This window comes from Nanorana parkeri, unplaced genomic scaffold (assembly GCF_000935625.1).
Source record: "Nanorana parkeri isolate BGI_ZX_2015 unplaced genomic scaffold, ASM93562v1 scaffold21, whole genome shotgun sequence".
NCBI lineage: Eukaryota > Metazoa > Chordata > Amphibia > Anura > Dicroglossidae > Nanorana > Nanorana parkeri.
The window spans coordinates 1,634,192-1,647,025 of record NW_017306289.1 but is presented as its reverse complement, the minus strand read 5'-3'; the positions used below and the strand labels follow the sequence as shown (position 1 = coordinate 1,647,025).

General features: G+C 41.0%; 1 protein-coding gene across 1 annotated transcript in view; it reads right to left on the bottom strand.

The window, feature by feature from the left end:
• Positions 1-1,626: 1,626 nt before the first annotated feature.
• VWA3B (von Willebrand factor A domain containing 3B) overlaps positions 1,627-12,834 on the bottom strand; it is a 135,129-nt gene continuing 123,921 nt past the window's right edge. The window contains exons 32-35 of the mRNA XM_018562814.1: positions 12,279-12,371; positions 9,297-9,462; positions 5,358-5,592; positions 1,627-1,878 (exon numbers count right to left, since the gene is read on the bottom strand). Of these exons, the coding sequence (XP_018418316.1) occupies positions 1,680-1,878; positions 5,358-5,592; positions 9,297-9,462; positions 12,279-12,371 (693 nt within the window). The 3' untranslated portion in view covers positions 1,627-1,679. The remainder of the gene's footprint in view (positions 1,879-5,357; positions 5,593-9,296; positions 9,463-12,278; positions 12,372-12,834) is intronic.

The following is a 12,834-nucleotide window of genomic DNA, read 5'->3' as shown; positions in this document are numbered from 1 at the left end:
TTCAGCACGGCTCAGCCGAGCCGAGGCATATGCGATCGGCTCGACTGAGCCGCTCGGCCGTGATCGGGAGCTGTACGGGCTATTGTGAATAGCCCGTACAGCACCCCCTCGGTTCTCCTGAACCGAAGGGGTCCTGGGGCCAAAGCTAGCCGAAGGATCGGCCAAAGCTACGGCCAGATCCTTCGGCAGCTTTGTGAATAGACCCCAGTGTTCAGATTTGGTTTACATCTGATAATGAGATCTGCCAGCACAGTCTAATCAGGGTTAATTATGGTGAACATCAATTCCTCAGCTCCCTGCTTAACATTTCATAGCGGGGAGAAAACTTTAGTTTTGGAGTTTTCAGAAAAAAAGCAAGTAAAAATGTAAGCGGCGATTTGTTTATTTAAGATATGCTATGTGAATGGAAACATGTAACAAATATAAAGTAGGTGCTATTCCAATACGGCTGCAAAAGTGAAAAGTTTTTCTGCTGCTTTGAAAGAAATGACACACTAAACAGATTTTGTTTAAGGTGAAATATAATTTTTAGAGGGTTTAGAGGGCTTGTATTATAGGATCCTCGGAGTAAAAATAACTGCATTTAAAGTCTATATTACTCTATATATTCTATATTAAAGTTAAATTGACATATTTCTTGCTTAAAGTGTATTCTCACTTTTGCAGCAAAACTGAGAAATTCCAAATATTTTTTTGTTTTGTGTCCCGATTCACACAGCATACCAAAAATATTTTTTACCCTTTTAGCTATTTGTTTGGAGTAGGATTAGACACCGGGCATTTAAGGCAGCTTCCAGTGGTTAGAATAGCTGGCAATGTGAAGATAAGGGACATATTGGGGAACAGTGGATTAACATACAATGCCTTGGGCTCTTTACCCCTTTATTTAGACAGACAGTCCCTTTTCATCTATTTCACAGGTGATAATGAAATCTGGCAGCACCGTACAGACAGAGTTAATTATTTAAAACCAACCCCCCCAGCCTCCACAGACTGGGAGAACTGAGCAGGATTTTTCATTCCTGGAGTCTGCAGAGAGGGAATCTATAAAAGGTAAGCTGCAATTTGTAAATATTTTTTTGAATGTTAAATGTGAACAACAATTATAAAATAGGTGTTATCCTAATTAGGCAAAAGTGGAAATACACTTTAAAGTGACGCTGTAAGTATAGGGTCAATATAGCAAACATTCAAACCTGTAAAAAGAAGAGGCACTTTACTTACTTTTCTAGCGGCCCATGTCTAGAAAGCTGCTGGGATGCTGCTCCCTGGCAATATTTGAGTGGTTGAATGGGTCGAATACCTGATTCCCTAGCTGCACGAAGTGGTTTCTCCCACTAGCTTGCATGTCCTGTAGTGACGTATTAGGTTGTGGAAGGAGCCACTAGTAGGGTACCTTGATGTGTTGAATTCCAGCAGCGGCCAGGGAGCGGCATCACGGCAGTGATTCAAGACCCAGACTTTGGAAAGGTAAGTATGCTGCCTCTTCTTTTTATAGGTATGTCTTTTTGCAGTTTTGATCATACAGTGACAGGATCACTTTAAGCAAGTACTAAGTCATTTGTTTCTGTAAACAATGTATTTTGTATTTTTGTATATTGGAAATATTGCATTAAAGCTCTATGAAACCTAACCTATAAAAAAATGAAGCATTCTGTGTATCAGTGATCTGTAGTCATTTATCTTACAGCTTTTCTGTTTGACCCAACTGATGATACTGTGAAAGAGGAGATATCTGATAGGGAATCTTCAGTATCTGAGGATATATAGTGTTTATCTGCATCTTGTCTCTGCTTGCACTGCTGGTAGAATTGAAAAGCACTGTTATACTTCTTCTCGGAAAGGCCAAAGCAGTGATAAGATTCTACATTGTTACACCTGAAAAAATAAAAATGTCAGTAAGAGATAAGTAGCCCTTTTGTTAACCAGGAAAACCATGGAGGTTTTTGGTAAATGTTAGTTCATATTTTTTAACACATTTCTAAACTATTTAATAAAATTATTTCAATTATGTGTATACAATTCTATAGTTACAAACACATTTTTAATACAGGGTGCTTTCATACAACAGGATTGCTAGTAGGAAAGCCCAACACTAGCTCTTCTCCTACATAATGTAAATTCACATAGGCACCATCTCAGTTATTCAGCTGTGTGTGTTCAATTTGAGATACTGCAATTCTAACTTGTAAAAACTTACAGTACCAAACTCACACTTACCACCTGCTTGCTGGAAGGAATCATATAAGGACTGGAAGATTATCAGATGAAAGTAACAATCTAACATGTCTTTTTCTCAACATAAATGTACTTGAAAGATATAAAATAATGTTTCTTGATTCTTGAGGTGAACATAGACACTGGAAGGTCATGGATTTGCAGGCACTATCTGACTGCCTTCCAACAAGCCCTCTGTCACCTGACCCTTACCTAAATATGGATGCTCAGCTAAGCTAAATGTTTGTATTTATTGTTATGTAGAAAACAGGAGTGCAGTGCAGGCAGATGTTTATATCAGAGGAGAGAACAACAGGATTGGAACAGTTTTTTTTAACCGCCCTGACATTCCTGACAGAGAAGAGAGCCAATCAGAGGCTGTGTAATTGACAGCCTAGCAAGCTGTCAATTACAGCGTGCATCACTGAGGTACTGGCCTCTGCTAGTGACGGGTGGGAAAAAGCTGTACATGATCAGCAAGCACAGCCACAAGGAGACCAGGGCAATGGGGTGGTGGTAGTGCAGAATGAGCCATATAGTGTCTACGTCAACAAGATAGGAGTCTATAATTCTCTCTGTGTGAAAGATGAGCCCTAGCTTTGCCATGCTGAATGTCCTGGGAAAAGTGATTATGCAAATAAGCGCCCATATACATTTAGGCCTCATTCACACAAACCTTTCAGGTCCGGCTGTGAATTCCTGAAGCAAGAATCTGAAGAATCCACAGTTGGACCTTACAGCCTATGTGAATAAGACCTTAAAGAAGAACTATGAGCTGAGTGAAAATCACTCATCCTCATAGTTTGAGCCAACGTGTGGCAATAAAACTGTCACACGTCGGCTCAATTGATCAGGAAGTGAGCGAACACATACCGTTGCTCGCTCACTTCTCGATCATCTCCCTGCAGAGAGCGGTGACTGTCAGTCACTGCTCCCTGTAGGAATTGCCCCCTCCCCTCTCCGATCCTCCAGCGCTGAGTGGGGGAATGGACAGGGAGGGGGCGGGTGCAGTTGGCTCTGCCCCTAGATAGGTAGAGCCCGCTGTCACTCACACAGCTGGGTGGATCTCGACAGGATCCGTCCCGGCTGCGGTGGTCTCAGTATACCGCGAGCTGTAGCTCACGATATACTGAGCTTTGGGTCACGGGGGGACGCTAGTTTATGTCCTCCTGTGATCCTTGAGAGAACTATAGGGAAAAACACTTACCCCATAGTTCTCTTTTAAACAGCTGTCTGTAGTTACACCTACACTGATATAAGGTATAATGGTGGATTTTATAAGGGTGGATTTCTGCAGGGGGTTTGATCTGAGGTCTGATGGTAAATGTTATTTATATACATTTCTTAAAACTATCTCTTGTGGTAACATAATTAGAGTATTTTGTGGGTACAAGAATAGTTTCAAAGGTGCAGTATGTACTGTGAGTAGGCTCCGACTCTAGTTAACCATGCCCCTCTAAACCACATCTAATATGCAACTCTTTGTAGCCATGCCCAATTTTCACCACGGCACAGTAAGCCCTCCTTCTCCCTTTCTCCAGTGGGCCTCAGTGTCCCAGACCACCCCTGCTTGTATGGTCACCTTACCTCCAGTGACACATGATAATTAGCTAAAATAATAAATATGAAGACAAAAACCTAATGTCAGGGGGTACATTAGAGTACAAATTTAACAAGAATCTACACTGCAGCACCTTAGGCCATATGTAGAAAGATCAGAAACAGATGAAATAAGCGCACAACTGGTTGTAAATCATGAGTGGAAGCGGGCTGAAAAAGTATAGCGTGCTAGCTCCTATCAACAGTGAGAGGACCCTGCAATTCAGTACATATATAACAAACACGAGTGCAAGGAGCGCTACTAACTAGAATGTAACAGTGTGATATCTGATGTTTGATGAAAAACGTATGGTGTGACTTACAGTTAGGAGGCAGCTGTGTCAGAAGCTGGTGTGCCAATGATGGTACGACAGTGACAAATGCCTGGAGGGAATCCGAGGAAGGATGAAAGATTGGATGATGATGGGTGTGGAAGCACTGTGGAGATCCCTAGCAGCACGCGTGCACGGCTGGCCACCTATACGGAGAAGAGGGCTCTCTGTACGGCGGCAGCCATACAGAGAGCCCTCTTCTCCGTATAGGTGACCATTCTGTCTGACTTCTTCCCCTACCTAGGACCGTATCTGGTTGCTTGACATCAGTCTGGAACGCACCGAACAGAGTTGCTTATAGCCGCTTGCGGCTTTTTCTCTCCCAAGCCGCCGCGGCCCGGCCCGGCCAGCCGTGCACGCGACCTGCTAGGGATCTCCACAGTGCTTCCACACCCGTCATCATCCAATCTTTCATCCTACCTCGGATTCCCTCCAGGCACTTGTCACTGTCGTACCATCATTGACACACCAGCTTCTGACACAGCTGCCTCCTAACTGTAAGTCACACCATACGTTTTTCATCAAACATCAGATATCACACTGTTACATTCTAGTTAGTAGCGCTCCTTACACTCGTGTTTGTTATATTAGGCCATATGTAGCTGGATAAGAGAGTTCACCACCTGAGATTGTATGCAGTGTTCACAGCTAGTGTGGTGTACGGTCTATTAAAAAAATAAACAAAATAAAAGTAAAGTTTTTTTTAACATTTGTTTTTGTATTAAAAAAAATAGTATATCAGCAACACATATCAAGCCCTATAATTTTGCTAGTGTTTATTATAGGAAGGATTTTTCACTATATACATTTTGCCCCTCAATAGAGGAGACACAGAGTATTTAGGCGCATTTTTGTAGAAATTTAACACTTAACTTAAAATTATAAGAAGGAGAACCATGCAATCATGAATAGCTAGTATGAGGCTATAGAGATCTACACAGAGATAACAGAAAACCAAACAAATAGGAGGTAAGTTACTGCCCTCTTCTTAAATGAGCTAATATTCTATCTGCCACTCTGCTCATACAGACAACACAGATAATACCCGTGTCTTTTTAATACATTACAGGTATTTATATAGCGCTGACAATTTACGCAGCGCTTTACACAGTTGCACATTCACATCAGTCCCTGCCCTCAAGGAGCTTACAAAATCTATATACTGCACTAGGTATTGCTTAGCAATTATAATGTAAAAAAATTACTTACCTTCTTCCATCACAAAAGTTTATCTGTAGCTTTGCTCCATTGACACCAATAATGACACCAGGAAGGAATGTGAACGTAGATGGATTGGCCAAAGTCAACACATGGTCACCAACACTGAGAATGTGTGGCTGGCTGAACTTCCCAAAAATCCACTCTATGTCTTGAGTAGTTGTTTTGCCATCTGACCATGAAATGACATACTGTTTCCCGTCATCAGCATGCTTCAGTACTTCAGCTGGAATCATATACAGTTATTATACACCAGTGCTGTTAACCTCCGTTCCCCACAATCCTCAATTTTATGATTTACAGGTTCTAAGGAATGAAGTAGGTTTATTAACTGAGATTCATGTATGTTTCCCACAATTCTGGCCCATATGAGCCACAGGTAATCTTGAAATAAAACCTACTTGCATTGGATAAATAGTTCTTCATCAGTAAAGTTATGTTAAGTGCCAGCCTTGGTCACAGAGCCCTCTTTATAAACATCACTTTATTCTTTAAACATTAGTAATACACGACTGATGAAAAACCAGATTCAAATGCCACACTGTTTTGCCCACTGACATTTAATCAGCCTTTTCCCCCTAAATATAAGAGTATGGATATTGTTCTTTTATATTATGATGGCAAATCAAGCCTTTTCCAGTATAATAAATCCTTGCTTTGTGACACTATTGGGTAAATCCAGATTAAAGGTGCTAATATAGCAGCAGGTGCATTGCTTAATTAGAGTTTTCTGAATGCTTCAATGTATCCAATTTGCTATGAATATGCATGTCCTGAACAAGATCTGGCAGAGCAGCTACCAATGAGATCAGCTTTTATGTTTGACCCAAATGTACAGACTGGGGTTAAAATGAACACATGATAGCTCTGTACACCGAGAGATAATGTAATCAGACAACAACCAGAACTGCGTCCTGATATTTAAATGCATACTGATCAGCTTTGGGAGTAGCATACAGATGGTTCTTATTAGCAGATATCTACAGTGGTCTAATCTGCCATGGTAATGAGCCCATGAATTAGTTACATACATACAGACTTACATAAAGCCTGTCTTTGGGGGGGAAAAAAAACAACTCCCCTTGCAGTGGGGCTTTCACCACTGCTCATTAAGGTCTAGGGTACATGGGTAAATCAATTTTATTTGCCTGATCCCTGCTTCCCCAGACAGCATTCGGCACTCTCTTCTTCTCTCCTATGTTCTGGCTTGTGGATTTTTCCTTGGCATTCTCATGTATAATGCAGGGCCATGAGTCCTGCATTGTACATGATGGCATCAGCGGGAGTGGAGAGGGGAAGAGGCTGGTCTTAGAGCCTGTGGGAGTGGGGATCATGTAAGTAAAAGTCCTCTACCCAGGTACCCTAGACCCAAATGAGCAGTTAAGCCTTGCAGTATGGGGACAGCCCCACTCCAATGGAAGTTTCTTCTTGGAGATAAGCTATGAATATTTGTATTTTCTTTCTGGTTGCAGAATTTTATGGTGCCACTTTAAGGTAACTTGTACCAAGGAAGAGCTGCCCTCCTTTAAAAAATACTCAATCTCCCTGTCCTTAGACATGGGGTCAGCAACCCTATTTACTATCACATACCATTAAGAAGCAGTAAGGATATTTCAAATACTGTGTAACATTTCATGTTTGTGAAAGAAAATTGTTTATTACATTTCTAATTAGAAGAGCCAATGTATAAAACCAAATGGTACAAACTATATCAGGGTGACTACGTTATCAGCTAAATGAATAGCAGCAATCTTATGTCTTATTTTCTCCTGTATGTGCCAATCCATTTATATTTCTTATTACTGTGTCTTTTTGTACTAAAATTAATATAAATCTATTTTGCAATAAAGAAAATACTAGTTCCCAGTTTGTCATGCTGATTCAAGGCCTTCAGTATTTTTTCCGTCTCTAGCCTGGACCAAGTATTTCTGAATTCACTTTGACTTTTACCAAATTGTATACATCTTACAGGTCAGGGACTTGAAAGCCAGAGATACTGCGGCAATGGCTGCCTCAGTGCTTTTTTAAGTAAAGGTTCCTTTAATGTAATATCTGAGGTATCATAAGTCTTCAGAGGCAGCAGGGACAACATGAAACATTCTCTGTGAGCAGTAGAATATTTAAATAGCAAAGTGAATATTTAAAAGTGGCAGCTCCAAAATACGGTTTGAATGTAAGGAAAGGCAAGATTTATATGAACCGGACAATGGCATGAAAAAATATTATTTGAAACTACATTGAGGCAAAATTGAATATTGTTTTGCATACATGACATTATGACATTTATGTTAAAATGCAAGGCTCTCTTTAAGGATCACATAAGGCTCAAAAGAAATAGTCATCATTTAACACTAAATGGAAGGCAAATGTTAAAAAACACAATGGAAGCAATTTCTGTATTTATTAAAAAAACATGAAATGTATTACAATCAAGTTGTTCTTTTTAACCTAAATTGGTGTTATATTTATATTAGCCCCCTGTAATTCCCAGGACAGTAACACAGGGAAAGGGAAAGGGGGGGCTCTGGGCTCTACTGCTTTGCTTGTTAGCCCAATACTGAGCATGCTTACATGAGGAAGAGTACTAGGATTCATCAGTGTTCTGCTGGTCCTTCCTTGTCCAATCACCAAACTGGGGGGAGGAGATATGACAAATGTAGGAGAACTAAAAAAGCCATTTTAATGGCAATCACCAATCAGATGGATGATTATCATTGCTATTAGGGATGCACCGATACCGATACTAGTATCGGTATCGGTGCCGATACCGATACCGAGTATTTGGGTGAGTACTCGTACTCGCCCAAATGCTCCGATACCTAGCACGAGTACTTCCTGTATCAGGAAGCCGGGCAGCGCATCATTACACGCTGCCCGGTTTCCTGATTGGCCAGGAAACCGCCCCATGCTCTCTCGTCACTTGTGATGAGAGAGCATGGAGCCGACTTCCCGGCCAATCAGGAAGCTGGGTAGCGTGCAATGACGCGCTGCCCGGCTTCCCGATTGGTCAGGAAGCTAGCAAATCCGGCATTCTGATTGGCCTGGAAGCCGGCGTCATGCTCCCTCGTCATATCATGAATTATAATATTAAGAAAGTGACCTTAAAGCATTAGTTTGTATTGCTTTAGAAAAAATTTGACCTGTCCCTTTAAGAAAAAGTATCGGTAATTGGTATCTGCGAGTACTTGATCAAAAGTATCGGTACTCGTAATCGGTCTTAAAAAAGTGGTATCGGTGCATCCCTAATTGCTATGATTCCAGGGGTAGTGGGATCTTGAATTGGCATATAGAACAGGCATGTCAAAAACAGTGGGCTAAATTATGCTTAAATTACCTTCAAGGGCCATATTATCACTACTGAGGGCCAAGCCTACTTAATTCCAAAAGCAGAACTTTGGTGCTTAACATTATAGCAACAGTTGCAGCGTACAACATTTTAGCCAAGAGAAAAGGCATTAAACATTTTCTGAAGTATGGAGCTGCAAAATTAGGTAAAGAAATGCAGTGTTTATCAACTGGAAAACAGCAGGGGCCTCATTCATAAATAAAAGAGGGCCACAGCAAGAGAGCAGAGGTACCCAGAAATACACAAGAATAATTTTTTTAATGCTTCATTAGATGTAAGAGCATTCCACTTTATTGATTTTGTTTTAATATATCAAAAATTATAAAAAATATTAAAAGTATGTATTTCATCTCACTGAGACACAATAATCAGCCAGAAAACAATAGCACACAACTGGTTAATTAAAGCCACGTATATAGGAAATAATAGGGCACAAAAAGGGATTTTCTTCACCAAAACAAAAATGAACAAAGAAAAAACACCAATGTGGACCGTGCTTATTAAAATCACCAACCTAAGGTTAGGGTTTACGGTTTAGATTAGAACATGGTCTAATATTTCTTAATTATCAACATTTGGCTTACCTAAATGAAATGCTCCAGTGTCATCATTCCTGGCAATGACAGGCTGCCCAACCCATCGCTCTTTGCATTGCAGGATGTATGCAGTAGCACGTTCATACTTGTCAGGACCTATCAGGTAAACCTGTTCTCTTGGAGCGATGGCTTCACTATTATCCTGATATAGTATCTGATAACAAAAAACATTTAAATAAAAAACAAGATATTTTATTTACTATAAAATCGGTTTCTTAAAGTTCATTAAGGCACACAGGATCAGTATTAAGGGATGAATGGTTTATACAGCTGCCTGCAGGAATAGAACACTGGTAAACAAAACAGTTGTTGGGCAGCCAGATCTAACCCCTCCCATACCAGGATGCTTCCGTTTAGTAGAAAAGTAGTACACAGAAGTAGAATCACAGCACATAGGGGTGGGACCTATTTGTCAGTGTTCCACCCTGACCTTACTGGCTTGCAGCATTCTGGCTTGGCTGCCATTTTACTCACCTGTTTCCTTTCTAGCTTGAGCAGAGTCTGGAACGTTGCTCACTACTCCCAGGCTCCCTCTTATGGCCAGACAGGAGAGCATCATCTGAGTGAGTCAGATGGGAGTTTCCTGTCTCTGAGTGATGATGTCACACCACCTGACGTTTGTAGGTAAATTATCTATAATTTCGCGCTGAAGTTGCTAGAGGGCCAGACCATTATAAATAGGGAAGCAGGTTGTTTACCATGACAGTAGAAGTGATTTTTTTCTGAAGATATGGGTAAACAACGCAATTTAACAGCCTTTGAACGTGGGATGATTGTTGGCACTCTGAGCCATAGAGCGAGTATCAGCAAAACAGCAGAATTCAGTTAAATGTTCAAGAGCAGCTGTTGTTAAATTGTTTAAAGACTGGACTGTCAGTCGAAAATCTGGGTCTGAACGTGCGAATTGTGGCCGTCAGTGACTAGTCAATGTTAGGGCAGAACGGAGAGTGGCAAGACTGGTACAAGACAACAGAAGGGCAACAGTGCAGTGTCAGATTCCTTGCATCACCTTTCAACATCTCGTGGAGTCACGAGGCGGCCCAACTAAGTCATCTCGTGGAGTCATCTCGTGGCCCAACAAAGTACTGATGGGATGGTCATAATAATCTGGCCACTAAGTGTATATAAACCATTCAGTCCAGTCTGGCCTTGCCCTTGCGTGGTCTTCCTGCTAGTGCTTTCCTGCTGCTCTAGTATCCTGATTTCGTGTATGACCTGATCCTGGCTGACGTTCTCCTCTGGCTCCTGCTCCTGGCTTGTTCCTGACAACGCTGATTTCCTGTCTCCTGCTCCTGGCTTGTTCCTGACGACACTGATCTCTGTGTTCCTGACCTGGCTTGGACGACTACCCACTCCGGCTCCTGACTCTGGCTTGTTCCGGTTTAAGACTCTGCTTGCTCCTGTGGACACTGTTCTTAATAAATATTTTAACTAGCACCTTTTGCTTGTCTGGTTTTCATTGTGCTCTGACACTATTTTCCTTAATGAACTCCAAGAAACATATTTTATGGGTAGCAAAAAAACCTTCTTTCTTTATCATTCTTTAAGGGACATCAGTATCAGTAGTCAGGGACATATGACACCTCCAAAAGCAGTTCAATTGAAGGGTGGGCAACAGCAACAAAACACTTGAAAGCCCACATAACAGTGTAAGAACTGGGGGCAGCCTGCTGCTCAAACTGACATGGAGATGCTTGAAATACCTTACGCCCAAAATTGGCATCAGTGGAGGCCAGAATGTCCACCTTGTAAATTTTGAGAAAGTATGAACAGAGGACCACACCTTGCAAATCTGAGAAACAGTAGGGTGATGCCTAAAATCCCAAGAAGCACTAACAGATTTTGTGGTATGTGCTTAACAGAAAAAGGCAGAGTCATATTTTTAAGACTATTTGCCTTAACAATAATGTTTCTGAGGCACTGAGACATGGTGGAACGAGAAGCTGGTTCAGGAAAAGGAGTCAATTATCCTGATGGAAGATGTGGCTAAGAGGCACATACTTGTACAGCATGATCCACATCTAGACAGTGAAGGGAGATTTCCTTTTGATGTACCAAATCTGGACATGGAAAAACAATGGCCTGGTTGAGGCGAAGGGCCAAAACTACCTTAGGAAAAAAAGTGGCTCTGGTAGCACTACTATGTCCCCATGAAAGACCAGGAAAGGCTCTTTACAAGAGAGGTCTGCCAGCTCAGAGACATGCCTCGCAAAGTGATCGCAACAAGGAATACAACCTTGTGGGAAAGAGTAGGAAGGGAAATGCCGCTGATGGGTTCAAAGGGTGGTCATTGAAGAGTTGATAAACCATATTCAAGTTCCATGGAGTCATTAGAAGATTTACAGGGGGAGCTTTGTGAGCAACACATCAAAAGGAAGCTACCTCTCATTCAAAAGCAGAGTTAGATGGCTCCTGTACTGTGAAATTCGAGTTTGGGAGCAGGCAGTCAATAATTTCTTCTTGGGGGAAAAAAATAGTGTCTGGACTGTGTCTAGGACAAGACCCAGATATTTCAAGCACTATCGGTTCAAGTGCAGATTTCTGAAGGTTCAGAAACTGACCTCTCTCAGGGTAGCTCAAAGGATTAGCCGATCTGGAGCTTCATAAAAGAGCCAGCTCTGCAGCGTGTTGATTGAAGTTTTGTTTGATGTAAAAATAATCTTGAAAATATAATTAGTAAAATGGTTAAACTTTTCTCAGAAAAAAGCATCCATCCTCCTAGAACACTAGCAAAAAACTGTAGCATGTTGCAAACGGGATGGTTATCTACCTGGCTAGCCAATGGCTTTTTTGTTTGCCAGTGTCAAGTTCCTCCTGCAATCTGTTTAAAAGTAGTAAGCTGCAACATACTTGTGTCATAGTAATACAAAAATAAAAAATATTGCATGTTATAACAGTTCCTAAGCCTGTTTGCAATACAGGCTCCACTGTGGTAAAGAAGACTCTGCAGGGTATCACTATTGTCCTTACCATCACTTTAAGATCAGGAGTACATCTCACAATAATTCCTGGACAGTAGCTCCCAGGAAGCAAAGGGTGTGGTCCAATCACACAGTCACCTTCCTATAAAGACAAATAAATTCAGATAGGCCTCATTTTAAAATGTATAGTATAATAATATGGAACAATTAAAAAAGAAGCATTGTGAGATGTAATACCTTTTTGTTTGCATTAAATCAAGCTCATGCTTCCAATGAGGGTGAGCAATGTAGATGAAATCCTGCTAGTTCTTACCGTACTGTACCAATTTAGTACATGATACCTTGCAAGAAATTTTTTGGCACATAGCAAGTCTTGTTAATTTAAAGTGCCTAACACACAAATATTTATAAACAAATAAGAAAATATGGTTCATGACTGATCTCACAAAATCTGATTATTTCAGTTTGGCAGATGTTGGAGAGTATATTCAGCTTATGGTAGTTCCCACCCAACACAGGGAGGAACTATGAAAGAGTAATCTTGGTCATGCCTCCCAACTGTCTTGTTTTCCATGGAACTGTAATTAGATTTGAATTAGATCCCA